Source organism: Antechinus flavipes, chromosome 6, assembly GCF_016432865.1.
Source record: "Antechinus flavipes isolate AdamAnt ecotype Samford, QLD, Australia chromosome 6, AdamAnt_v2, whole genome shotgun sequence".
Lineage (NCBI taxonomy): Eukaryota > Metazoa > Chordata > Mammalia > Dasyuromorphia > Dasyuridae > Antechinus > Antechinus flavipes.
In genome coordinates, this window is record NC_067403.1 from 82,196,046 (window position 1) to 82,223,352 (window position 27,307).

Genomic DNA, 27,307 nt, shown 5'->3' on the forward strand with positions numbered 1-27,307 from the left:
CCTTAACCTGTCCCCACCCAAGAATCCCTTCCTTGTCTTCTTCCCTCACCCTTTGCTTCCTCATTTGCCCATCCCTCCCCCTTATTTCTTTATAGATTTTGAAGATGCTATACCCTTCATGGAATTTATGCAGTGTTGCCTATTGAACCCATTCCCAAAGTGAATAGGTTTCAGTGAGTCCTCCTTGCCCTCTAATGCCTCTGTATGTTTTCTTCCTCTGTACCACATTTGTTGAACATGATTATTATTTTTACCTGAACTCTGCCAATCTTTCTTTTGGGATACCCTATTGTAGATATTGGGAAAAAAAACCATAAACAATTAGTCCATGTTTAAACAGTTTGTTCGTGTTGAGTTCCTTAAAATTGATCTTTGATGTTGGCTTTTATTTTTTTAATGTTTATTAATTTATTTATTATAGCTTTTTATTTACACAACATATTCATGGATAATTTTTCAACACTGACCCTTGAAAAATCTTCTGTTTCAAATTGTCCCCTCCTTCTCCTCATTCTCTCGCTCAGATGGCAGGTAGTCCAAAACAGGTTAAATATGTTTAAAAAATATATGTTAAAATGATACTGTTTGAGGATGTATTCTGATGGAAGTGGATCTCTTCGATAAAGAGAGCTTTAATTGATCAAAGATGGACAGAAGCAGCTACACCCAGAGAAAGAACACTGGGAAATGAATATAAACTGTTTGCATTTTTGTTTTTCTTCCCGGGTTATTTTTACCTTCTGAATCCAATTCTCCCTGTGCAACAAGAAAACTGTTCGGTTCTGCACACATATATTGTATCCAGGATATACTGTAACCTATTCAACATATGAAGGATTGCTTGCCATCTGGGGGAGGGGGTGGAGGGAGGGAGGGGAAAAATCGGAACAGAAGTGAATGCAAGGGATAATGCTGTAAAAACTTACCCTGGCATGAGTTCTATCAATAAAAAGTTATTTAAAAAAAAGAAGAAGAAAAAGAAACATCTAAGCTTTTCATTGAGATACTAAAAAAACATATATATATGTATATATATATGTGTATATATATATACATATATATATGTTAAATCCAATATATGTATACATATTTATAGTTACCTTGCTGTACAAGAAAAATTGGATCTAGAAAGAAAAAAAAAAACCTGAGAAGGAAAACAAAAATTCAAGCAAACAATAACAGAGAGAATGAAAATGCTATCTTGTGGTCCACCCTCTGTTCCCATGGTTCTCTCTCTGGGTGTAGATTGCTCTCTTCATCATTGAAAATTGGAACTGATTTAAATCATCTCATTGTTCAAGAGAACCACGTCCGTCAGAATTGATCATTGTATAATCTTCTTGTTGCCGTGTATAATGATCTCCTGGTTTTACTCATTTCACTCAGCATCAGTTCATGTAAGTGTCTCCAAGCCTCTTTGCAATCATCCTGCTGGTCATTTCTTACGGAACAAAAATATTCCATATTATTCATATACCACAATTTATCCAACACATTCTTCAATTGATGGGCATCCATTCATTTTCCAGTTTCTTGCCACTACAAAGAGGGCTGCCACAAACATTTTTGCACATGAGGGTCCCTTTCCCTCCTTAAAGAATCTCTTTGGGATATAATCCCAGTAGAAACATTGCTGGGTCAAAGAGTATACACAGTTTGATAACTTTTTGAGCATAGTTACAAATTGCTCTCCAGAATTGTTGGATTCATTTACAACTCCACCAACAATGTATCAGTGTCCCTGTTTTCCCACATCCCCTCCAACATTTGTCATTATGTTTTTCTATCATCTTAGCCAATCTGACAGGTATGTAGTGGATCTCAGAGTTGCCTTAATTTGCATTTTTCTGATCAATAGTGATTCAGAGCACTTTTTCATGTGACAGAAATAGTTTCAATTTCTTCAACTGAGAATTGTCTTTTCAATAATATTGGCTTTTATATGTTAAATTTTCTGTTAAGTTTGGGTTTGATTGATAGAAAGACCTGAAAATCTGGAAGTTCATTGAAGGTCCATTTTTTTCTCATTCAAAATTATAGATAATTTTGCTGGATATGATATTTTTGGCTGCAAGTTCTTTTGATTATCTGTAGATATGATTCCAGGACCTGTGGTCTTTTATTGTAGCTACTGATAAGTCTTGTACAATTTTAATTGTAACTCCAGTGTATTTGAATTTTGTTTGTTGGTTACTTGCAAAATTTTCTTTATGATATGGGGGTTTCAAAATTTGACAATCATATCTCTTTGTGTTTTCCACAAAGGATCTCTTTGAGGTGGTGACCTATGGAATTTTTTTTCTATTTCTACTTCCCCCTCATGTTCTATCACTCCAGGACAATTTTCTTGGATTATTACCTGCATTATTGTGTCAAGGTTCTCTTTTTGGCCACAACTTTCTGGTAGTCCAATTATTCTTATATTTTCTTGTGATGTCTTCTCTAGATCTGTTGTTTTTCTTATGTTTTACATTCTGCTCTATTTTCTCATTCTTTATAATCTGTTTTGTTATTTCTTGGTCTCCCATACTTTTGCTGGCTTTCCCTTTTCCAATTCTAATTTTCAAAGAATTATTTTCATTTTTGAGACTCTGTACTCCCTTTTCTCATTGATTAATTCTTTTTTTCATAATCTTCTTGTTTTTCTTGAATGGTTTCAAAAATTTTTTTTACCTTTTCCTCAATGTCTCTCATTTAATTTTTAAATTCCTTTTGAGTTCTGTAAATTTTCTCTGGGTGGGGAGCCATTTCACATTACTCTTTGGGATAGAAGCTTTTTTTTTTTTTTTTTACTAAGTGTCCTTCTCTGAAAATAAATCCTGGTCTTCCCTGTTCTCATAATATGTTTCAGTGTTGGAGTTCTTTTTTCTTTGCTGATTCATTTTTTTAATGAGAGATATTAGGGTAAGCACCTTCAGCTTTCCCCTCTGACCTGGAACCCCAAATCAAGAGCTCCACTCTTCTACAAGTGCCCACAGCCAGCAGCACCCCTGCTTCCCTGCTTCTGCACTCACCAGATGCTAGTTCCTTCTCACCCAGGGATGCTCTCCGCAGCAGAGCTGGACCTGGTGTTCCCAATTAGCTGAGGTTTGCTTTATCTTTTTGGACTTAAACTTCAACTTGACAAACAGTCCAGGAGGTGGAGGTCTCAGTAGTTCCTGCTGAGGCTCCAGACACACCCAGCCAGCTAGAGGAATCCCCACTTGATAGTTCTGCAGAGCTAACCCAGAAATGTTTGTACTGAAAGACAGGTGTATCCCCATTGCAGATCTTTCTTCAGATCTCCGAGGGTTACAGCAGGAGGACCCATGTTCTGCCCCAGATAGTCCTGATTTTTCACCAGTCTGTGTTCACCAATTTGTTGCAAATTTGTTCTATTTGTGGGGGAAATAAGAGACCTTGAAATTTACCAATTTTTTCTGCATCTTCCCAGAATCCTCCCCCTCCCTCTTATTTAGGAGGACAAAGCAAAAAGGGGAAAAACAGGTATTGCTGATTCCTTGCTGCATGAGAAAGCTGACCAGGCTGGCCACCCTTGCCCAGAGAGTCAATCTGAGCTGTTCACTAGTATCTCTCTTCTGATCTATGAACATCTCAGCATCCTGTGGTGATTGTAAATTGAAAAAACCTGTAAATGCTAATTCAAGTATAGAGGAGAAGATTTGCCCCCCATACCCTTTTTCCCTTAGAGAATGATGTGGACCAATAGACAAGCCATTAGCTGAGAATCAGTTTAATTCAAAGATGTTCCTTGAATGAACTGATGACATCAGTCCCTGAATTCCAGAGTTTTTACTTCCCTGAACAAAAGAGTTTTCCTTCCTCATGTGCTTCCCTTCCAGGTTCCTATCTGTGCCTGTCTCTCCCATAGATTTGAATTTTATAAGTTTATGTAGGTATTATGACATATTTATGACATTATTCATGAACTTCTTGTAATATGCATATATATATATTTTTACTTATTACTAAGCAACTGGTTTATGGTTAATATCTGTGTGTCATAGTTATAAATGGATGATTTGTATAAATAGAAAAAACATTGGTGTGGGCTTGAAAGCTAAATTGATGAGTAAGGAGAATATATTTCCTTTCAATAGTTACCTCTAGATGAAACAATTTTAATGTAATTGTGTGGTGGTGATCCATCTCTTTAGAGCAAGTTATAGTGAGTTGACTCAGAAATTAAGTAGGAAATTTGCATACCTAAGTTTGATGGATAAAGCCTCTACATAAAGTGTAGCACAGCTACAAATTTCAGCTTAATATCAGAAAAAAGTTAGGTAAAAGTTCAATTTTATTGGAAAATTTCAAAGCCTAGTGGTCACATTTGTTCTTTCGTTGCACCAATTAAACTTCAAGGCTGCTGAAATCCTTCCTAATTCTGAAATGCTTTGATTCTGTGAAGGTATATAAAAGAAAGATTTTGCCTTGACAAAAACAAAAGGTTCCAAAGAGTTCAAGAATTAGAGTAGGTTGGCTTGGAAAGTATTAGACTCCACATCACCAAAGAAATTCAAGAAGAGGTTGCATTGCCCTTCAATGAATTATCAAAGACAGGGCTGCTGTTTAGGTTCACCTGGAACTGATGAATTCTAAGTCCTTTCACCTCAGATTCTGTGATTCTCTGAATAAATATTAGTCCTTAAATCAGGTTTTAAAAAATATATATGTATATATCACTTTTCACCACTAGGAGGAACTATTCTATACCTTTAAAAATAATTATGAGGGAGGAAATTTTTTATTTTTTTTTTATTTTCTCAGGAAGGTGCTAATAAGGTTTCTAAATGTTACTTATTTTTTTAAACTTTTCTCCTTTTTTGTGACTAATATTTTTTTCTAATTGTAGGAGCTGGGTTTTTCCTTGGCTTTCCATGAAGTAGCTTTTAGTCTATCATTCACCAAGCAATCATTGAGGTCCTTCTATGTGCTTAGCATTGAAGTAGTCAGGATAGTTTCTGAATAATGTGGAAATTATCCCAGGCCACAAAAAGCTTATAAACTGCCATAGATCCATGAAGCCACTAGTGGACAAATATAGCAAAAACTGTGTGGGACAGAAAACTCCTCAGCCACCTTGTAATAATAGTTAAATAAAGGAATTTGCTCTTCCTTTGCAGGCATTCGTGTCATCAGTAATGCTGGTGGGACCAATCCCCTTGCTTGTGCGAAAGCTCTTCACAGGGTGGCAAAGAAGGCTGATGTGGATTTGAAAATAGCAGTTGTCACTGGGGATGACATAATGAGTGAGGTAGGAGAACTTACAAAATGTACAAGTACACAAGAGATTTGTGGAACTTATGGCACAAATAAATTCCATTTATTTTATTTTACATTGGAGGCAGAGGGAGGCAATGGGAATAAATTCTGGATTTAGATCCAGCCAACTTGGCTCTGCCATTTGATCTTGGGTATGTCATTGATCTGGTAAATATTGGTTGGGGTGGATTCAAATTTCTCTCTCTGGCTTCTGTTGTTCCTCCTTTATTCTCAAAAAGGAACAAAGGCATCCAAAAGGAGATGTCTTGACTTGCCAGACTTGGATTTAAATGAGTCCAAGCTGTGCAAAGTCATCACCTCACGCTCCCACTAGACCTTTGCTGTTGTTTGTCCTTCTCCCTTGAATAGGACCCTGATATCATGTAGGAGATTCCATGACTTGCTAGTGAACTGGATCTAAGTATAAAAGGATTTGCAGATTCATCAAACTCACTTTCTTCTCTGGAACCATCTGGATCTAATGACCAGATATAGCTCAGTATTATTGGAGATGGGATGCAGTGGGAGGTCTTAGTCTTTTCAAACTAAGATCTTTTCTAGATCCAGTGATTAAGGTTAAGTAAAAAATGAGGCAAAGAATGACCGCTTTTACTTAAAAAAAAATCATCAGGGAGATAAGGATTCTCAGGGTTTCTGACCAAAACAGAAACAATTATTATTTATACCCACTCTGAGCCATCAGCATCCAAACAATGACCAAGTGAGGCTTGGGGCTGGGATCTGTTGTTGGTTCATCAATGAAAGTCAGAGTGATTTAGGTTTAAAACATAGGCCATAAAGAAGAAATCTAACCCATAAATACCAAGATCTCTTGCTAAGTTTCAGCAATCAAAGTATAGTTTCCTTTGGGCATTACTATTCGTATACCCCAGGATATAATCTCTCTGGATCTCAGTCTCCTCATCTATAAAATAAGTGCAACTATTATAATCTCCATTTTACAAATGATGAATCTGATACTGAGATATGATAAATGACTTAATTATGATCACACAATTAGAGTGTTGATCTGAAAAGTAGATCTGGGATTGAGTCTCCTGAGCTAGATGTATTAACTACTTGCTAGATAAAAAAATATTTTAACAATATCACCATTATTCAACAACAGAAGATTTTTTGTATTTGTAACAGAATGCCATATGTGACAGTGGCCAAGCATTTTTTCCTTTCCTGAGGAAGCAATTCTTTTTCACCATCATCATCATAGCTAGCATTAATATGGCAAGGTTTCCAAAGCCCTTTACATATATTATCTCTTTTGATCCTCACAACAACTCTGGGAGATAAGTACTATTATTATCCCTGTTTTACAGATGAGAAAACAGGAAAGCAGAGATTTAAGTGATTTGTCTGGGGTATACAACTAGTAAGTCTCTAGGTCATTTGAACAATGTATTCCTACTTCCAAGGCTATATCCACTGTACCACCTGGCTATCTCAAATCCTCAGTTTTCTCGTTTACAAGAAAAATGCTTTTTTAAAAAGATTTGATTATATTCCAGTTCTTTCTTGAATAAAGAGTTGAATCTGTTTTAGTGACTAAACAAGAGGGTCACAGCATATCTCTATTGTCTGTCTTGTTACTCTATTATCATTTTTACTACCAAAGATTTTCTGTAGTCCAAGTTAAAAATTAATTCATGAATTTGCCTCTTATTTATATTTTAGTTGATAAGTCCAAATATTTCCAAAAGCCTTGCTTATTGCTTTGATTTTAGGCCTTCTGAAGTTCTTTTGTCCTCTTTGATATCTTTCCCAGATTTTTTTTGTTTTGTTTACGATGTTATTAATCTTTGGGACTGGTCATAGTGAAGATGCACTAGCAGTCCTTCTTTAGCTAGTTTGTTATCTAAATCAAAAACCCCTAAAGAACAGATTAGGAAAAAAAAGTCCTCAGCATACTATTTTGAGACAGTACAATGCCATGGGAAGACTTTTCTACTGGGGAGTCAGGAAATCTGGATGTGAATCTTACTTCCAATAATTAGTAGCTGTGCAATCAGGAGCATACTTAACCCTTACTTTCCCTGTCTCAAATAGGGTTAATAATTTTTCAGGCCAGCCAAAGGGGTCTTTTTACTGCTTCTCCTACAGAACACTATCCCTTCTGCCTAAAATGTTTTCCCCCTTTACCTCACTAGGTGGTGTAATGGACAGAGAGATCATTGAATGGGGTAAAGGTTCAAATCCTGGCTCAGCCATTTATTACCTATGTGATCTTGGGCACTTAACCACTCACTTAATCACTTAGTCTCAGTTTCCTTATCTGTAAAATGAGGATAATAAAATAGCATCTTCCTTCTAGGATTGTTGTAAAGATCTGGTGATAGAGCTTTTGTAAAGTGCTTCTTAAACTGTTGATCATTCTGCTAGTTATTATTATTATTAATGAATAGATACAGCACCAGCCCTGGAGTCAAGAGGCCACAAATGCAAATTCAGGCTCAGATATTTAATATTTCATAGCTGTATGACCTTGACCAAATTACTTAATCCCAGTGGTCTCATACACACAAAAAAAATTAATAATAATAGAAGAAATCTTAGTTTCTTTCAAAATTCAGCTTAAGTATCATTTTCTATGTGAAGTCTTTCTGACCAAAAAAAAAAAAAAAAACTTTACTAAAATATCTCCATCATGTTAGATTGGATTGACTATTAAATGAATGCGGCTTTATGAATGAGAGATGATGTGGTCCAGTGGAAAGAACATTAGTTCTGGGTTTCAAATCCCACTTTTGATACTTGCTACCTGTATCACTGGCTAAATCACTTATGTTACCTCACTTTATCTACAAAATAAGATTTATCTAGAGAAATTCTGAGGTCCCTTTCAAGTTTGTGAGCCTTCAAAAATGGTTACATGGAAATTTATTGTTTCCATATCAACAAAGAAAATAAAGAAAATATTCTTGACCAGAATACATGAATGTGTTATAGTAACCTTACTAAAGAAAAAATTGAAATGGATTCTGACTATTTTTTAATTTGTATTACTATTGTAATGTAATATGTGCCAATAACCAAGTCATCTTTTTATGGAGTTTGATTGCCATTAATCCCTTTATAAATAGATTTTGTAAAATACTGTATGTTTGAATTTCTTAACAGAAAGATAACCTAAAAGGATCAGGGATTACAGATATTGAGAATGGAAAGCCATTTCCAGACACCATTCAAAGTATGAATGTATATCTTGGGTAAGTTTTTTTTTTCCTTATATTTTTTCCTTTGGCAGTCTGAGGTCTGCAATTAAAGTGAAACTTTGCCATACAGATTTTGTTTCATTTTAAGAGGAAAAGGATATTTAAGAGATACCTGTACTACCTCATCTTATGTATTTTATTTCTTAGATAAAATGACTTCTATACCATTGATCTATACCTTTTGCTTTGATCTCTCCATATCATTCATTCATTCTAAATATTTTCATATGGTTTTTATTACTTCAACTTAATAAGCATAAAAATTTTTTTCATACCCAATTGCTCTTCGCAACTCTATTTATCAGTGCTGCCTTCCACTGATGGAGTGATCCCAGATTCTTTTTCTCTCTCATTCCATTAGGTCACTGAGTGATTTAAATTTAAAAAACATTTGATGAGCACTTGTTCTCTGCCTTCTCTTCACCTGACTGTACTATATCCATTCTCACCTCTCCCTCTTGGACTCTAGCTCTTTTAAGACTCAGTTTAACCTACACAAGATTAATTCCCCAAGTTGCTCCCCCCCAAATTGCTTTGTAATTACTTTGTTTTTTTCATATCATAATACAATAATATGCATTATTTTTTCTTGATAAAATGCATGTAAGTTCTTTAAGAACATGCACTGTGTATTTGTTTTGTCTATGTATCCCTGTCTCTTAGCACAGTGCTTGATAAATCCTCATTAATGAGTGGTACTACCCTAAGTAGAAGGGGATGCTTTAATTCTAGGACAAAGACCCTCTTCCCAAGGGGTTCACTTGGAGGGAGATCTTATTCATAAATGATAAAAGAGAAGATGTGATAAGTACAAAGTAAAGGTCCAAGGAAAGTATGGCAAGAAATTTAAGAAGGGAAGAAATTGCTTTCAATTAGGTGAGATGGCAGGAAAGAACATTCAAGTTCAGACAGCTACTTCTTTCTTTTTTATAACTAACATTTCTTGAATTTGTCTCTTCCTTTCTATCCCCATTACTCCTTCTCTGCTAACCAAGCCTTCTCATACAGAACACTGCATGTTTCCTTATATCCAGTTTCTTTCCACTACAACAATCTATCTATCCTGTGAAATGGGATCATGGTGATAAACTCCTCCTTAGTTTTATGTTGGATAGTCATTGTATGGCTGATGAAACTTTTCATTAGGAGCATATCCCATGGTGAGGAATCAGAGTATGGCTCTTGTGCATCATTTTTGTTCAGAAAGCATCAGTGGTACTTCATAATCTTTAGCAGAATTCATTTTTTCCTGGGGTCCATTAACACTGTTTTTTAAAATAATATTTTATTTTCCTCAATTATATGCAATTATATGCAAATACAATTTTAACATTTTTTTCAATTTTGAGTTTCAAATTCTATCTTTACTGCCTCTTTCTCCATCCCTAAGACAGTAAGCATTCTGATATAAGTTATACATGTACAATTAAAACATTTCTACATTAGTTATGTTGTGGAAGAAAAATCAATCAAAACAAAAAATAAAATAAAAAATAGGATGCTTTGATCTGTATTTAAATTCCATCAGTTCTTCCTCTGGAAATGGAAAGCATTTTTTATCATAAGTCCTTTGGAATTGCCTTAGATCATTGCATTGCTGAAAATAGCTAAGTTATTCGCTATTGATCATCATATAACAAACATTGCAGTTATTGTGTATAATGTTCCCCTTGTTCCACTCACTTCACTTTGTATCACTTCTTATAAATCTTCCCCAGGCTTTCTGAAATCATCCTACTCATCATTTCTTATACTACAGTAATATTCCATTACAATCATATATCACAACTTATTCATCCATTCTCCAATTGATGGACATTTCCTCAATTCCAATCCTTGGTGGGCACCATTAACTTTTTAAAAATTTGATAACTACATTTTAAAATAATTGATTTCCTTTCCAATCTTGTGTATTCTATGTTTGCATTTTAAAACCTTACTCTGCAAAGGGCTCCATAAGCTTCACGGCACTAGCAGAGACATCTATGACACATAAAAATGTGTCAAAACAAATACACAGTGCGTGCCCTTGAAGAACATACCTACATTCTATCAAGGAAAAATAATGCATATAATTGCATTATGATATGAAATTGAGTCTAGTCTACACTATCAAGTCCACGCTTCTTAGGCCAAAATCCATAGCCCTCCCCAGTTCAGCTCTCATCAACCCCTACTTTCCTTAGTTCCAATTAAAGTTTGTTTTTCAAATGCCCCATTTAAATTCCCTCCTAAGAAAATTTTGCCTACCTTATTCTCTTTTTCCTGGAATGCCAATGATGTTCACCCACTCTTCTGTCTTATGTAAGTCTTTCTCTTCTTTCCAAGTTAACATAAACTTCACTTTTAGTGGGAGGGCTTCTTTAGCTACAGGTCCTTGATGATGAAGCCCTCCTTTTAACCCTTCTAACCATTTATTATCTGTCGCATTTATGTACCCCTTAGCATATACTATCTTTCATTTTTTCTTTTTATCTGTATTTCCTAATTCTCTAACTAGATTATGACCTCCTTGAAAACAAGGACCATATGTCTTTGTAACTGGTGAGTAACCCATATATAGTCTTATGTTCAGTGGATTCTTGTTGATGCTGAATTAGTGATGTATTTAACTCTAGTTTGGGATGCAGTGCCTAGAATATAAAGAGCTTAATAAATGCTTCTTAATTATTATTTTGCTTAACTTTCTTTATTTGTTTAATTTTTTTTCCATAAGAGAAGGTTCAATGTGTAGGGACGAAAGCTAAGAATTTTAAAAGACATCAATAAATCTTTAAAAAAAAGAAAAAAAGGGGAAAATAAGTACCTTATTTGCAGAAGTAAAATCTAAATGTGAATAGTTTGTTTAGATGTAATTCTAGGGAAAATGCTGAGTTTTCTTCATGTAAAATGAAGGATAATTGAGAAATCTTTTTGATGACATCATTTTACAGATTGAATAATACAAAATATGGAAGAATCAGTGAGTGAAATTCAGTTCAGCAAATCAAATTGAATAAATAAGTATCTGCTACATGTGGGGCATTGGCAAATGAAATACTGAGATGTTTTGGTCATTTAAAAACAGAAACCTAAAACTAACCTTGATGAACATAATTAATAGAAGTTTCCATTGTTTCCCACAGTGCAAGACCAATAAGCCGAGCCCTTGACTTGGGGGCTGACATTGTTTTGACTGGCCGATGTGTGGACAGTGCTGTTGTGTTAGGACCACTCATTCATTCGGTAAATTTATTTGCTTTTAGGAAATGAGTTGAAACACACTGATAATGTTAAATCGATCATCATTATTAGCAACAGATAAAGTCTTTTGAAAAATGATTAAATCTGTCTTAATTTTTCAAATATCAATTACATTTTTTTAAAATATTGAAAGCACAAATCTTTATTTTAACCATTTAATAAATAATAAGAAAAGTTGTAAGGCTCTTTTATTTTTAATTTTTTTGCATATATCAGAAAAACCAATGAGTTAACCTTTTGTCCATTTTTGTATATATTTTCCCCTTTTGAAGTTGACCACAGGGTGGCACTAAGAGTTTTTGATTCATTAATAAAATGGGAGTTGTCTCTTCTACATGTTTCATTCGAGCTTAATATTTCTCAAGTAAGATTTCAAAGGAAAACTCATTGCAAGAGGTTCAAATTTTGAAGGGAAATTTTAATGTTTTGTATCCCTCCCATTTTTAAAAAATAAGAATATGATCTGGTAGGTGTGAATTATTTTCTTGATACTGAAAACTATACAGTATTCAAGCAGACATACAGTTTTTTAATTTAAAAAACTGAATTTCTTTTTCATATAATGTTAAGCTGATATGTCTGCTCTTTAAAAACTTTTTTATTCTTAAACCCAACTAAAATATATGTTTTTTTTAAAAACACAACTTTTAAATAATCCATTATTAATGTTGATCATTTAAAATAATTTTTGCATCTTAATTACAATACACTACAAATAATAGCTAATGTGTGTGTACATAGTACTTTCAGGTTTGAAGAGCACTTTACATACGCTGTTTCATTTGATCCTTACAACAACTCTAGAATTGCTGCCCTTAGAGAGTCTGTTTTATTATAAGGATATACTTTGCACAGGGGATTAAGTCAATATAAGTAATCTGAGGAGAAACAATTATTGGTAATTGGGGGAAAGGTGGTTAAAGAATGGTTCATGGAGGAAATTGTAATATTTCAAAGGTCATTTGATGTTGCTAACTTACAAGACTTATCCCAAAGACAATTGATTTGTCCTAGTACCAATAATTTTGGTCATTATATTTATATATAAATATTTATAAGAAGTTTTGATTTTGGTCACTTCAGAAGCTTTAATTTTATTTTCATTTGTATTGATAAGTTATTTTAATTTCATAGTAATAACATATTAGGCACTGATTCTATTTACAGAAGGGTTTTATATAATAGAAAATATTTTTATACCTTTACATTTAATTTTCCCCTTACAGTTTGGTTGGAGTAGAAATGACTTTGACTCACTTGCAGCTGGAAGGTAAATCTTTTAATTTAACTGTTTTCCCTGTTTTTTTATCACAAAACAATAGTTTAATGAAGCTGTTTTCAAATGTAAAATATTTGGTATGTCTTCTCTGATGTTGCTCTGGATTTGTTAAAAATAATAAACATTAATCATGATTAATTTATAAAAGCATTGAATATACAGTATATCAATAGGAAATGACAGCTATGCTATATCAAATTATGTTACTGTATCTACCGTCTTGAATTCAGTAGAATAAAAACCTTTTAAAGCACCTACAATAGAAAGGGTGCTAGAAAGTAATTATTTACATGTACACGACATTTAAATATTGACTAAAACTTTTATATTATTTCATTTGATCCTCATAATAACTTGGTGAAAGTAGATTCCATAGATATTACCATTTGCATTTATAGGTAAGAAGACTTAGATTCAGGGGCTTGCTCATAGTGATAATGCTTACAGTAAATGGTAGAAATGAGGATCAAATCTCAATTTCCTCCTGACTCCAAATCCTGTCATCTTTCTACCATATAGGCCTTCCTTCAATTAATAGTCAAACTTAAACATTAGCTGACTTTTAAAATGTAGGTAATCTATATAAACTAAATAATCTATGTAAAGCTACTTTTTAGCTATAGTACATTTTAGTTTTTTTTAAATATAGTTTCATTTTTGCTCCTTTTTACTTCAATTTTATGTTGAAAAGTTTTTGTTTAATGGCAACAAGATTACACAATGATCAATTCTGATAGATGTGGCTCTTTTCAACAATGAGATGATTCAAACCAGTCCCAATGATCTCGTGATGAAGAAAGTCATCTGCACCCAGAGAGAGAACTGTGAAACTGAGGGTGGATCCCAACATAGCATTTTCACTCTTTTTGTTGTTGTTTGCTTGCATTTTATTTTCTTTCTCATTTTTTTTCCTTTTTGACTTGATTTTTCTTGTGTAGCAAGATAATTGTATAAATATGTATGTATATAGTGGATTTAACATATATTTCTACCATATTTAACATATATTGGATTACTTGCTGTCTAGGGGAGGGGATGGGGGAAGAGGGTAAATTGGCACACAAGGTTTAGCAAGGGTTAATGTTGAAAAATTATCCATGTAAATCTTTTGAAAATTAAAACGTTTTTTAAAAAAAAAGAAAGAAAAGTTTTGTCTATCATGGCTAATGACAGATTATTTCTGTTTGTTTTGCAGTCTTGCAGGCCACCTCATTGAATGTGGTGCTCAGTGTACTGGTGGAATATATACTGACTGGCATATGGTGCCAGACTGGTAAGATTATTTAATATATGTATACTCTGTTACAGCAGAGGAAAGAAACTAGATTATATGGCTCTAAAATATAATAAATATATAAAACATAGTAATAAGAATAAATATAACAAAATAAAATAACTAGGGTTATTTATTGCAGAATTATCTTAATGTCTTTCATATTTTATTAATAGATTTTATGATTAATTTACTAAATTTCAGAGCCTAATTAGGGGAGAATTTTCATTGTATCTTTATGGATGCTATACCTTTGTTTCCTCTATTTGGACAATTAACTCCAATTATTGTTATTGTTGTTGTTTTTATCATCCAAAAGATAAAAAAGAGTTTCTCTTTTTCAGAAATAATTACAAAAAGTCTGAGGTCTCAGTCTTCATAAGACCAGGTATAGGAATTTAATATAAAACTGGTTCATCTTTGAGGCTTTATTTCTGAAAAGGGATGAAAGATGTTAAAGTGCCCTGCCTTCAATATAGTTTCACAACATGAACCCCGAGAAGATTATTTTATGAATATTGTCATGCAGTAAGATGCGCCATTCACTCTTAAACCATAGTTCAGGTATAGTTCAGGCTCCTTGTTTTTGTCATTTGAGATCCTTCACAACTGGACTTCCAGCCTTCTCTTCAGTCTTCTCTCTCACTCTTCCTCTATGCAAATCAAAGACCATTTTAAGAGAGTAACTTCTTATTCTTTTATTCCTTCAGATGCAAAGGTAAAGTGACTTGCCTAGAACTATACAGCTAGTGAATGTCTGAGGTCATAATGAAATGCAGGTCCAGAACTTTTACCTGATGCACCACTTAGCTGCCTCCAAACATGTGCCCCAGCTACACAATGTGGAACTTTTCAGTTCCGCCTTTTATGAGAGATTTAGTAAAGAATTGTAGCTATTGTTTAAAAAAAAGTAATTTTCACCCCAATATTGTGATTATTTCTTTTTAAACTAATCCATTAAGTTCCAGTGAGAATAGTAAACTATGAAGCTCTCTATCTAGAAAACATTTTAAATATTTTAGTTGCTGTCTTTTAAAAGTTTAAGAAAATTCTCAATAGAATAATTGTCAATTTGTAAAAAATAAAAGTCTCTGTAATGTAGACCAATATCTAGCTGGATCTAGATTGACATAGATCCTGTTTGTTTCTTGTATTTCCAATGACCATAATATGATATAACTTTCTACAACTAAGTTGTTTAAGGAAAGAAAATACATTTTCTATCTTTGGTGGTTTCCCATTTTCTATTAGAGAATGAACTACTTATTCTGGCATTTAAGAACATCAACAGTCTGGTTCCAATCTGTCTTTCTAATCTCAATCAATCAAGTATTAATAAAATACTTGTTTATTGCCTAAGTAATACCAGGCACTGTGCTGAGCACTAGATATACAAAGAAAAGGCAGGTAGGTGGTGCAGTGGATAGAGGGCTTTGCCTAAAGTTAGTAAGATTCATCTTCCATGAGTTCAAATTTGGCCTCAGACACTTAACTAGCTGTCTCTTGGCAAGTCACTTAACCCTGTTCCTTTTAGTTTCTTCATCTATAAAATGAATTGGAGAAGGAAATGGCAAAAATTGTTTCAGTATCTCTGCCCAGAAAACCCCTAAATGTGTTCAGGAAGAGCCAGACACCAAATTAGCAAGCCTGGGTGACTGAGAGAATTTACCCCAAGAGTAATTCAAAAGAAGGGAAGGCTGGGGGGTCATGGAGAAAGACATGGAATTCTGGTGGAGATGATGAGTTTATCTATTAAATATAGATGTTTAATAGGCTTTTGGTGATGTGAGCCTAGACATTAGGAAAGAAATTAAAGGCAGTTGAGGGCCCAAAATCAGGAAAATTCATCTTCCATGAGATCAGCTCTTGCCTTAGAAATTTCTTAGCTGTGTGACCCCCTTTGCCTCCGTTTTTCATTTATAAAATGAACTGGAGAAGGAAATGATCAATTGCTTTAGTATCTTTGCCAAAAAAAGTCCCAAAGGGGGTCAAGAAGAATCAGATATGATTTAAAGGACTCAACAACAACAAAGCAGATCTGAGAATCATCTTCACAGAGCTTATAATTTAACCTGTGGAAGCTTATAAGATCACCAAGTATGATAGTAAATAGAGAGAAACGAAGGGAATTCAGGATAGATTTTTGAGGGATACCCAAGATAAGTGGTATCTCTTTTTATTAAAGCCTTTTTTTTATTTTCAAAATATATGCACAGATAGTTTTCAACATTCTCCCTTGCAAAACCTTGTCTTCCAGATTTTTTCTCCCTCCCTTCCCCAAACCACACCACAGCAAGTAATCTAAATGTTAAGCATGTGCAATTCTTCTATACATATTTTCACAATTATCTTGCTGCACAAGAAAAATCAGATAAAAAAGAAAAAATGAGAAAGAACAATGCAAGCAAACAATAACCAAAAAGTGAAAGTATTGTTATAATCCACATTAAGTTCCCACAGTCCTCTATCTGGATGCAGATGGCTCTCTCCATCACAAGACCATTGGAACTGGTCTGCATCACTTTGCTGTTGAAAAGAGCCACATCTGTCAGAGTCAATTATTGTATAGTCTTCTTGTTGCTATGTATATTCCCTTGATTCTACTCACATCACTTAGCATCAGTTCATGTAAGTCTTTCCAGGTCTCTGAAATCACCCTGCTGATTGTTTCTTATAGAACAATAATATTCTATAACATTCACATAATATATATAACTTATATGTGTGTATATATATTTATAAACATAACTTATTCAACCATTCCCCAACTGATGAACATCCACTCATTTTCCACTTCCTTGCCTCTACAAAAAGGGCTGCCACAAACATTTTTGCACATGTTCACCTTTATCTCACTGGTCTCCCTCTCATACTCTTTGTGTTCCCTGAAAACAAACTGCTTTTTTAATCCCATTTTTGGCTTTCTCTTTCTGTTTCTTAGCTCTTTTATTTTGACAGAATCACAGACTGAGGGTTGGAAGAGATCTCACCAATAAGTTAGTCCACCCATACAGGGAAGAATCTCCACTATGACATACTTAACAAGTAACTTTCTAGCCTCTACTTAAAAATCCCCAAAGACAGAGAATTCACCCCCTCTCAAGGAGAGTTTTTGGGACAACTATAATGGTTAGGAAGTTCTCTCTGATATCTTGCCTACATTTCTCTTTAAACCTCTACTTATTTCTTCTGGGTAGAATACAGAAAAGACCTAATCTCCCCTTTTAATGACAGCCCTTTCAAATACTCAAATTATCATGTTCTCCGTGCATCTTCCTTTCTTAGATGCCCAATTCCAGCAACCAAGTCTTCATTTGTTCTGAATTCATGACTCTTCACTACCCACTTATATGACTCATCAACATTATTCTTTAAACCATTGTGTCCAGAAATGAATACATTATTCCAGATGTGAGATAAAGCCAAACATAGGCAGTAGCATCAGTCATTCTATTCCTGGAAGCCATATTCTTCCTAACGTTGCCCAGAAATGACCGATTGATGACTGATATTCTGTATCCCTGGACTGGACCATCTGCATTGCAGGACCCCTACAGAGGTTCCTGCAAAAGGTGTCTATAAGTAAGTCTTAGTGTCTCCAGCTTCCAGGTGAACATGACCTCCACTCACCCAGATTTCTCATAGGGCTCACATTCCCTGGTCTCTCTTTTACAGCTGACACTTTTTGTCTTGTCTTATTGGCCACATACTGCACTGCCCTTCCATATTAGATTGTAAATTGTTTAAGAAACAGTCTGTGTTCTATCTGTTGGATTCTCCAGCTCCTGACACTGTGTTTTGCAAATGATAGTCAAGAGCATTCATTAAGTGCTTACTATATGGAGGTACTGAACAAAATATTGGGGATAAAAAAGAAAGGCAAAAACGGATCCTGTCTTCAAGGAGCTCATTCTTATGGAGGAAATAATATGTAAGCAACTAGGAAAGCAATCTCAGAGAGAACTTGTTAGGTAGGGGAAGAGGGCTAAGAAAGGCCTTTTAGAGGAAGTGGGATTGGAGCTGAGTCTTGAAGAGAGGAATGCAAAAGCAGAGCATTCCAGTTATGGGGGACAGCTGTGAGTTGGTGCATAAAGTGCAGAAAGCCAAGGATGGGAGATCTTAGAATATAAAAGTGGAAGTAAACTATTGGAAGGCTAGTGGGAAGATAAATGTTTTAATTACATAAGATTAAATCAAAACATTAAATTAGAAGGTCAGTCCATTATTGCAAAACTGGTAAAAGCCTATTGTATATGCAATTAGCCAATTATTGGTTAATCGCACTATAGCAACCAAGGATTTGTTTTTAAACCAAAATAATCTCCAGGACTCAACATTTATGTAACATGATTAGTAATCAGTGAATTATTCCCTCTCCATCAAAAAAGAAAACAACAAAAAACAGCCAGCAGTAATGCTCTTAGGCTAATTTTAAAATGTGTTTTTAAATGAACCCACCTGTATATATTCATTTGCAACTCGCTTCCCTCTAAAGATTGCTCTCTATCTCTTCCCCTTGTTTTGCATTACTCCTGTACAAAAAGCAGTTCCCCAAATTTTGAGTCTACACATAGATTAAGGGAGGGGAAGGCATTAAGAGAAAGGAACAAGCAATCTGAGTGTCACTGGAATTTAAAAAGGGCAATGAAGACCTTCTTCCAGGCCTGTTTGGTGTTCAAAGGCAGGGTCACCATCTTCATGAACCTCTTCTGATTTTCTTTGTGGTCTGTAAGCATCTGCTTTGTCACCCCGATATTCCTTTTTCTTTCTTTCTTTTTTTAAAAATTATTTACTTGTTTTTAATATTTACTTTCACAATATTTTGATTTCCATTTAGGTTATACATGTACAATCATATTAAACATATTTTCACATTTCAAAAAGAAAGAAGAATCAGAACAAAAGGGAAAACCACAAGAATGAAAAATCCCCGATTTTAAATATTTGAACCCAAGCCAGGATTCTCCTTCATTCTTACTTTAGAAAGAACTAGATTCCTCTTTCTTTCCAAGTGAAATCCTATGGAGGCACATTTCATAGCCATCAGCCCCCCACTATGGGATTTGATTTTCCTCCTTGGGTTCTAGGAGCATCTTACTTTCAATATTTCAGGATGCTTGGTAAGTAACAATGTAATTGAACATGGCGAAACAAAATGGGGAAAATGGCTTAGCAAGGGCTGAAATTGGACCAAACACGTAATTTTATTAATGCAAAGAACTCCCTTTGGCAATGTAGGTTGGCAACTACTCTTCACATAGAGCCTTAGGGAATTGCCTGAAATTTAAGTGATTTTCCAGCCATCACACAGCCAGAACTTGAACCCAGGACTTCTGATTCTGAAGCTAACTCTCTGTTTTCTGCTTTGGGTGGCCAGTTTCACAGAGTTTATTGAATAATGATATACCATAATATGGTGAATTCCATTGGAGCCCATTTCCAATGTAGTGGCCACTGAGACTGACACTGAATTCTCAGATACTATGGGAGCACAGCACAAACTCCTGAGAATTTCCCCAAGTTTTAAAACCTCCTAAATCCAAGGCTGGTGATAACTGTCATCTGGAGAATATTTTGGAGAAGTTCATCATCAGGAATCTGGTCCCAGATGCTCATGACTACTATTTAATAAGGTTTAGAGGAGTTGCACTGTGTCTTAGTGGAGGGAGTATCCACACTAATGAAATCACAAGTCCCAAAATTATAAGTATTGATCGTTATTATATGATGATGAGGATGATGATATACATGTATATGGTACTTACTCAATATGAATATATACTCAAAATAAACATAAAAGATTGTTTCTTTAAAAGTTGTTATTCCTCATTTTACAGGTGAGTAAACTGAGATATAGAGAAGCTAAGTGATTTGTCCACAGTCAACACAGCTAAAGTATCCATGAGAGGATCTAAGTCTTTCTAATTCAAACTCCAAAACTGTATCTATTGTGTCACCCTAACATTTTATTTCGCATAAAAAATGTTCTTTTTTTTTCTCTCGAGGTGTTCTGAATTATAAAAGGTTTCCTTTGTTTACTCCTTAGGCACAACATAGGATTTCCCATAGTGGAATGTTCTCCTGATGGACAATTTGTTCTGTCCAAGCCTCCTGATACAGGAGGCCTCGTCTCTTTTGGTACTGTGGCTGAGCAGCTGGTGTATGAAATAGGAAATCCTCAACGCTACCTCTTGCCAGATGTGACTTGTGACTTTTCTCAAGTCACTATTACTGAAATTCCAGGTTGGTGACCATTAATGTCTTAAAAAAAAGAAATATGGAGATAGGTTTGGAAAAATTTGGGGTGGATAGATATAGAAAGAATCTGACAGATATTTGAAATAGAACATGTATTTTCAGATAAAAATTTAGTTGTTTATCAAATTGAAGTCCCATTTTCTCCAAGTCCAATTTAGAAACTTGACAATTTTGGTCACAACCATTATTACATAAGTTAGAGACGTTTTTAGAAGAGAATAAATGAAGTTCCTTAGCTCTTGAGAGGTAACCTAGTCAAACATCTGCAGACTCATGAAATTTGAGATTCAGAAGGGATCTCCACAAGCCAAATAGTCCCACACATGCTTCAAAAGAATCCCCACTATTCCATTATAATCCTTACTGTTCCCTTACAATTTCCACTATTACAAAGGGCCATTCAACCTCTGCTTGAGGAATTCCAGGAAAGGTATCCTCCTGCTCTCATTGTGGCCTTATCCATTTGGGGACAACTTTAATTATTAGAAGCTATTTTTAAAGTGATATCAAGATTAAATTGGCCACTTTGTAATTTTTTGTTGTGTCCTTTCCTTTAGACTGAATAAAAAGACAGAACTTGAATGACTTAAATACCTGAAAACATTAAGGGTTTATTGGCATGTTTAATCATATTTTATATTTATTAATGATTTGAGGAAGAAAGAAAAACTACAAATTAATGGTACATGTTACTATTCATTAATTTGTGAGTTATTAGGGGACATTTAAAAACAAATTGGTAATTTGTAACCATTGGCAAAATAAAAAATATTGACATGAAGGTGAAATTCTGTTGAATGAAAAGACAGAAGTATTATAGAAGTTTACCAAAAAAAATGAGGGAAACACTCATCTGACAAAAGGAACTTAGATTAAGTTGTAAAAACATTTATTAAGTGTCTATTACTTGCAAGTCACTGCTAATTGTAATTAAAATCATCTTACATATATGCACATACACACAAATATACATCTATGTATATATGTGTCTCTTATAGACATTTTGAATCTTTCCTAAGCACCAATAATAATAACTAGCATTTGTATAGCACTTTAAAGTTTGTAAAACATGTTCATAAAGTATTATAACAACTCTACGATTTATATATTACAGCTTTTGCCATCCTCCCTTTACAGATGGGGAAATTGAAGCTTCAGTGATGCTCACCTTGGTATTAAGTGGCAGAGTGGGATTTGAACCTAGATTCACATAAATTTAAGTAGCACCAGTCCGTGCCTCCAGGCTGCTCTACTAAGGGGCATGTGTATTTTAAAATAGTAATAACAGATTTTTTTTTTGGGGGGGGGGAAGATTAAGTGACTTGTCCAGGGTTCTTGGTCTTTGTGGCCGATCTTTCTGAACCTAGGGCCACTGCTCTGTTCATGTCACCTAGTTGTCTCAAGAGTGATATTTCTTTAGCACTTTAGTTTACAAAATGTTTGATAAGATTTCTCGTGTTTCAGTCTCACAACACTCCTATGACTGAGGTAGCATAAAAATTATTGTCTCCATCCTACAGATGAGAACATTAGGGTTAAGAAAGGCTAAGTGACTTATATAAAGCCAGTTTGCTTTAGGCATCTGAGCCAGGATTCAGACTCAGGCATACTTATGCCCAAATTATCACTCCTCTCACTATAGTTTGTTGCTTCTTAAAGAATATGTCTTCATCCTACTAAGGCTTTATGTTCAGAATTGGCAACTATTTTCACCAAAGGATGTTCTGTACCTTGAAAATGGTGAGTGGAACTGTTTGGGCCAAACTTTGATAGTGCCAACCTAAAAGAAAATATTTATTTTGGCTTCAGTGAACGAAAACATTTAACTCATTTTCCCTATGACTTAACTTTGTCATTCAATATTTTTGTTACCAACTAAATTTAACTTTCCTGACTCCCTAATTTTGGGCCCAGCCCACTCCCTTGTACACAACACAAGCTGAGGATTAAAAATAGTATTTGTGATTTTGAATTTAAGTTTTGGCTTCTTTTAGTTAAATATCATGGAAAATAATCTGTAATTATTAAATCAGTAGTTGTTTCCCAGGCCTTTCCCCGATTTTGTCTGTTAATCATTGCTTTATCATTTTGTTAAAAAAAATGTCATTTGAACCAAGCAATAAGATTATATGAAAAAATATAACATTCTCTGTCATAGCCATACCAAATTAGAAGTCTTGCTTACAAGGGACTTGGTAATTTATAGTTTAAAACAAAGCAGTTTAAAATAATTGATAAAAATTCTTTAATTAATAAGCTTTTAAAATGCAGTCATCATAAAAACAATATAAATTAAACCTTAATAAGTCACTCATTCTTTCTCTCTCTCTCTCTCTTTCTTTCTCTCTCTCTCTTTCTTTCTCTCTCTCTCTCTCACCCTTCTTTTTTAGGAAATAACCTCTCAATGAACTTTTGGCTCACAAATGACCTGATATGACATAATTGAACTTACAACGAACTTTCACATGTACTTTCAATTATCCTCAAGAAATATAACAGATGGAAAATAGACAGATTTCTCAAATATTTTTAGTTGCAAGTACTTTGACATGTCCAACAGAGACAACAGGACAGGCTATCTCTTGCCATTGTTTATGTTACTGATTTTATTGTACTCCCGGCTGTTCAGAAATAATTCAAGCCTGAATTAAGAGGTGCTGCTTAGTTTCAATTTAGTGGACATCTTGATTTAAAATATATATTTACATACATATATGAGCATATTTGCATATTGATGTATAAACCTACAAATCTGTAATTTTTTTCATAGATTTGAAGATTGGCGCATATATGTTTATATATTTTAAATACTTGATATATGTAAATGTATGTAAATATTATGCAAATATATGTAAGAAAAAACCTTCACTAAAGTTGCATCCTAATGCCTTATTTGGAGGTTCTCAAAGACTATGTTAGTGGAATGCAAACTCAGAAAGCTCTCAAGGCTAGAAAGGTTTTGCATGTGCATCCAGTCACAATCTGGATTTTTATTATCTGCTGACTAGCCTAGCTAAATTTGGAAAGATTGCCTAGTTGACTACAAAGTGATCAATGCTTTGACCATATTATTTTAGGAAAAGTAGTTGCAATCTCTAACAATGAAGGGATTACATACTGCAAGGAAATGATGGTGCTTTGAAGTTCTGAAGTGAGAGACTTGAGGGAAGAGAGAGGTGAAAGGGAGGAAAAGAAAGAATGTAAATTGGATGCTTTGAATCAATACTTAAGACCATTAGTAGTATGTCATAGTAAAACTGTGAAACTGTAATTGTTTGGGGCAGCCTTTACTCCTTGTTGGGTAATGTAATGGAAAAATAACTGGCATTTCAGAAAGAAATTTTTCATCAAAGACTTTTTAAAGTGATCTTAGTCAAATATCAATGCTCTTGATATACTCTTTAATTAAACTTCTTGGGATCAGAAAGACATTGCTTCTGTGACCATTATTTTGAGAATAATGAAATTGATTAATTAATGACTGGTGTACATAGCAAGCCAGTAAGCCAGGATAAACTATTATTTTAATGTAATAGGAAACAGTATCAGTAAATTGAAACTTTTTTGACCTCTAAAAACAAAAGCAATACCTTTGTACAGGTATGTCTATTATATGACCGAGAGTACAATTAGTATCACTCATCTATCTAAGGTTAAATAATTTATGGTGTTTGACATTACCCTGCATGCTATTTTAGGTGATATTTAACACAAAGAGAGATTGATGGGTCATTCCTGGTTTACATAAAAATGCAGTTTCGTCTTGATTAGTGTAACTGTTGAATCCCATGAAGTAGTTGCACACATTTAAATTTGCACTATTCAGAGTTATAATTATGTAAAATATAGTTTCTGGTTCCAGTCCAATGGAAATAAGTATGCAAATTTTACTAATGTGACCACAGTATTCATTATTCACAATAGTTGGGACCTAGCTGTAATGGAAACTGCTCACTAAAAGATAAGGAGAGATCTCAACTGTTTCAATTCAACTGTGGGAAGGAGCAAAGGTTCACCCCTGTGTGTGCTGGAGGCAGCTCTTGCTGGCTCTCAAGAACCAAATGGTAAATTTTCAGTGTGATCATTTATAACTTGGACAATGGCTCATGCTGCAAATCAGGCCTTGCTTTATTGTTTGGCTGATTGTCAAGACTTAAGAAAGTGATCAAGGAGAGTTAATAATGTGAATTAGACTTAAAAGTCTGTGATATGCACCTTCTTTCCTCCCAGACAGACGTTGATAAACATTTACCAGCACACCTTTAAGTCAAAAATGTTATAACCACTGGCTGTTAGTGTCATTGCTAGGACACAACATTATATCCCAAAATGAAAGATCCTGTGTAGACCTCATTAATAATGCATAAATGATAATAGCATAAATGCTTATAGGAGAGCAGAAAAAAATCAGTTACATAAATATTCTAATAACATTCTTTTTTTTTTTTTTTTTTTTTAGTATCAGTTTATTTTAACAATGGATCCTGAAAAGACTGCATACTTCTTTATTTAAAAGAAGCTCTATGTAAAATAGATGTTAAGTTTTTTCTTTCATTCTTTAGGTATTGAAGGTGGTGCCGTGCAAGTCAATGGAGCAAAGGGATCAGCTCCTTCTGCATCTTTTAAGGTTCCTTTCCTTTTTCATTTCTTTTGTTGGTGGTGTTATTTTGTCAGGGATTTAAATGATAATACTGACATAGACCAATTCTCTTAAGATCCAATGGAAATTATGCATTATATTTGAGTAAATTTGTTTTTTAAAAGTTTTTTAAGTTTGCAAAGAGCATGATTTTGTGGGATAAGCTATTAGTCTTTATACTGACTGGAAAAATTGACTTGGAATGCTTTGAGTCCAGTGTTGTTTCCATCGTGTCACATTACCCGTGAGTGAACTTAGAGTGCATTCCTGGTGTAGGGAACAATCTAAACAAGAGCAGGTAAATTGTGAAAGCCCATAGTGTATTTTGGCAACTAAGAATAATACAATTAGACTGGCTTGTGAAGGGAAATGGTATAAGAGAAGACTGGTAATGTAGGCTGGGTCTTTGGATACAAATGGTTTCTATCCTGTTAACATTGCCTAATACACTATTCTGGAAAATGTCCTTTTGCCTAAAATTACCCTTTGGTATTTTCTCCTCTTTGGGGCATCATAATACACTGAAATTGTATTACCCAATTCTTTTGGCAATCCCCATAGCATACACGTAGCCTTACTGAATGCAGGGTTTCTTTTACTTTTTTTTGCAAGGATTGGGGGTGTGGAGATGAACAGTTTATTTATTTTAGCCTACACAACTATGTTTTCATGATTCAAGAATGAAGTAGGAATCCAAGAGAAGGCAAATTATGGTGGATTGAGAAATAGTAGTACAACTTTTTGATATTGAAAATAAAATTTAATTTTTAAAGTTGATCAAAAGAATGCAAAAACCCATAAGGTTTAATAATATTGTTTTAAAATAATATGTAATATATGGGTTTTCTTTTTATTCCATTTATGAATATGTCCGAAGGTAGAAAAAGTGATGGCTCCACCAAATAATAATTTAAGAATGATAATAAAATAATTTTGAACAAAAAAGGTTGATTATATTCTTTCTCATTTACAAGCTAACAATAGAGAGAACATACATAGAGACCTTAAAAAAATTGATGTGGACAGCTTTGATCTGTAATGATGTATAATATAAAATAATCATTGCCAAAAATTTATTTAAAGTGCTCAAATAGTACAATGTCCTAGGTGGTACACAAAGCATCATTTAAATGATAATATCCCTAATTCACTATAAATAATGGTAAAAACCATTTCATTAACTTCATTTCAATGAAAGGTAGCTTTCTTCTTCTAGATAAAATTGAAATTAACTGCTCTTCATTGTCTTGATAATAAGCAACAAAGAATTTCAACATCTTCCAAAGGGTATTATGATTTTGTTAAGTATAATTATCTTAGAGTAAAGATTTTTGCCATATTTATGGAGTATAGTTGAGTTTAATTTTTGCACACTGGAACCTCTCCACTAATATTGTCTTCTAAGAACTAGTTTCCGTGGTAAATATCTTGGTCTGCAAAATATTTTTATATGCAATAATAACACCACCTATAGTAGTCATAGTCTATGTATCTGAAAGGTACTTTCCATATATTGCATAGAATACATGAATTAATCAGTGCTTTGTAAAAGAATGGGGTCATTGACAAAGTAGTGGACGTAATTGGACCAACTGGAAAGAAAAGCATGATTTTCTTAGAACTTTAAAAGCAGTGAAACACATCAAAACCTTTTAAATTCAGAAACAAGAGTTCAGCAGTCAAGTTAATCAGGCCCAGTGTATTTTTTTAAATTGATGGAAACATTTTATAAAATTTTTATTTTTTTCTTTTGTTTTTATTGTTAGCTCAATGGGACTTTAAAAATTAATGCATAACTATTAATTAACTTTTAATACAGCCTTTCTTTGTATTATCTTCTAGGTAATCTCTAAAAGCCTTTGAAGCCCTGTAATTTTAAGTTCCTAATTTTTGTTGTACAGATAAGTAGATCCTTTTCCAAATAGATCAGTTCCATATGTGGGGCTCAGCTCTTCTTTACGTGGCTATTTTGAGTCTGATACATTGCTCCTTGAGGTTCATGATTTCCCAAATAAATTATCTCCCAAAATGTATTACCTCAATGACACTATCTTTCACTTTAAGACTGATTTTGGGAGAAACCATTTCTTTTTTGTTATTAGAATAAACCAAAGATGCTTCTGCAC

General features: G+C 33.9%; 1 protein-coding gene across 1 annotated transcript in view; it reads left to right on the forward strand.

The window, feature by feature from the left end:
* Positions 1-27,307, forward strand: part of LOC127541401 (uncharacterized) — a 142,304-nt gene that overhangs the window by 29,138 nt on the left and 85,859 nt on the right. The window contains exons 6-12 of the mRNA XM_051966684.1: positions 5,124-5,254; positions 8,395-8,483; positions 11,615-11,714; positions 12,959-13,002; positions 14,207-14,284; positions 20,331-20,527; positions 25,105-25,169. Of these exons, the coding sequence (XP_051822644.1) occupies positions 5,124-5,254; positions 8,395-8,483; positions 11,615-11,714; positions 12,959-13,002; positions 14,207-14,284; positions 20,331-20,527; positions 25,105-25,169 (704 nt within the window). The remainder of the gene's footprint in view (positions 1-5,123; positions 5,255-8,394; positions 8,484-11,614; positions 11,715-12,958; positions 13,003-14,206; positions 14,285-20,330; positions 20,528-25,104; positions 25,170-27,307) is intronic.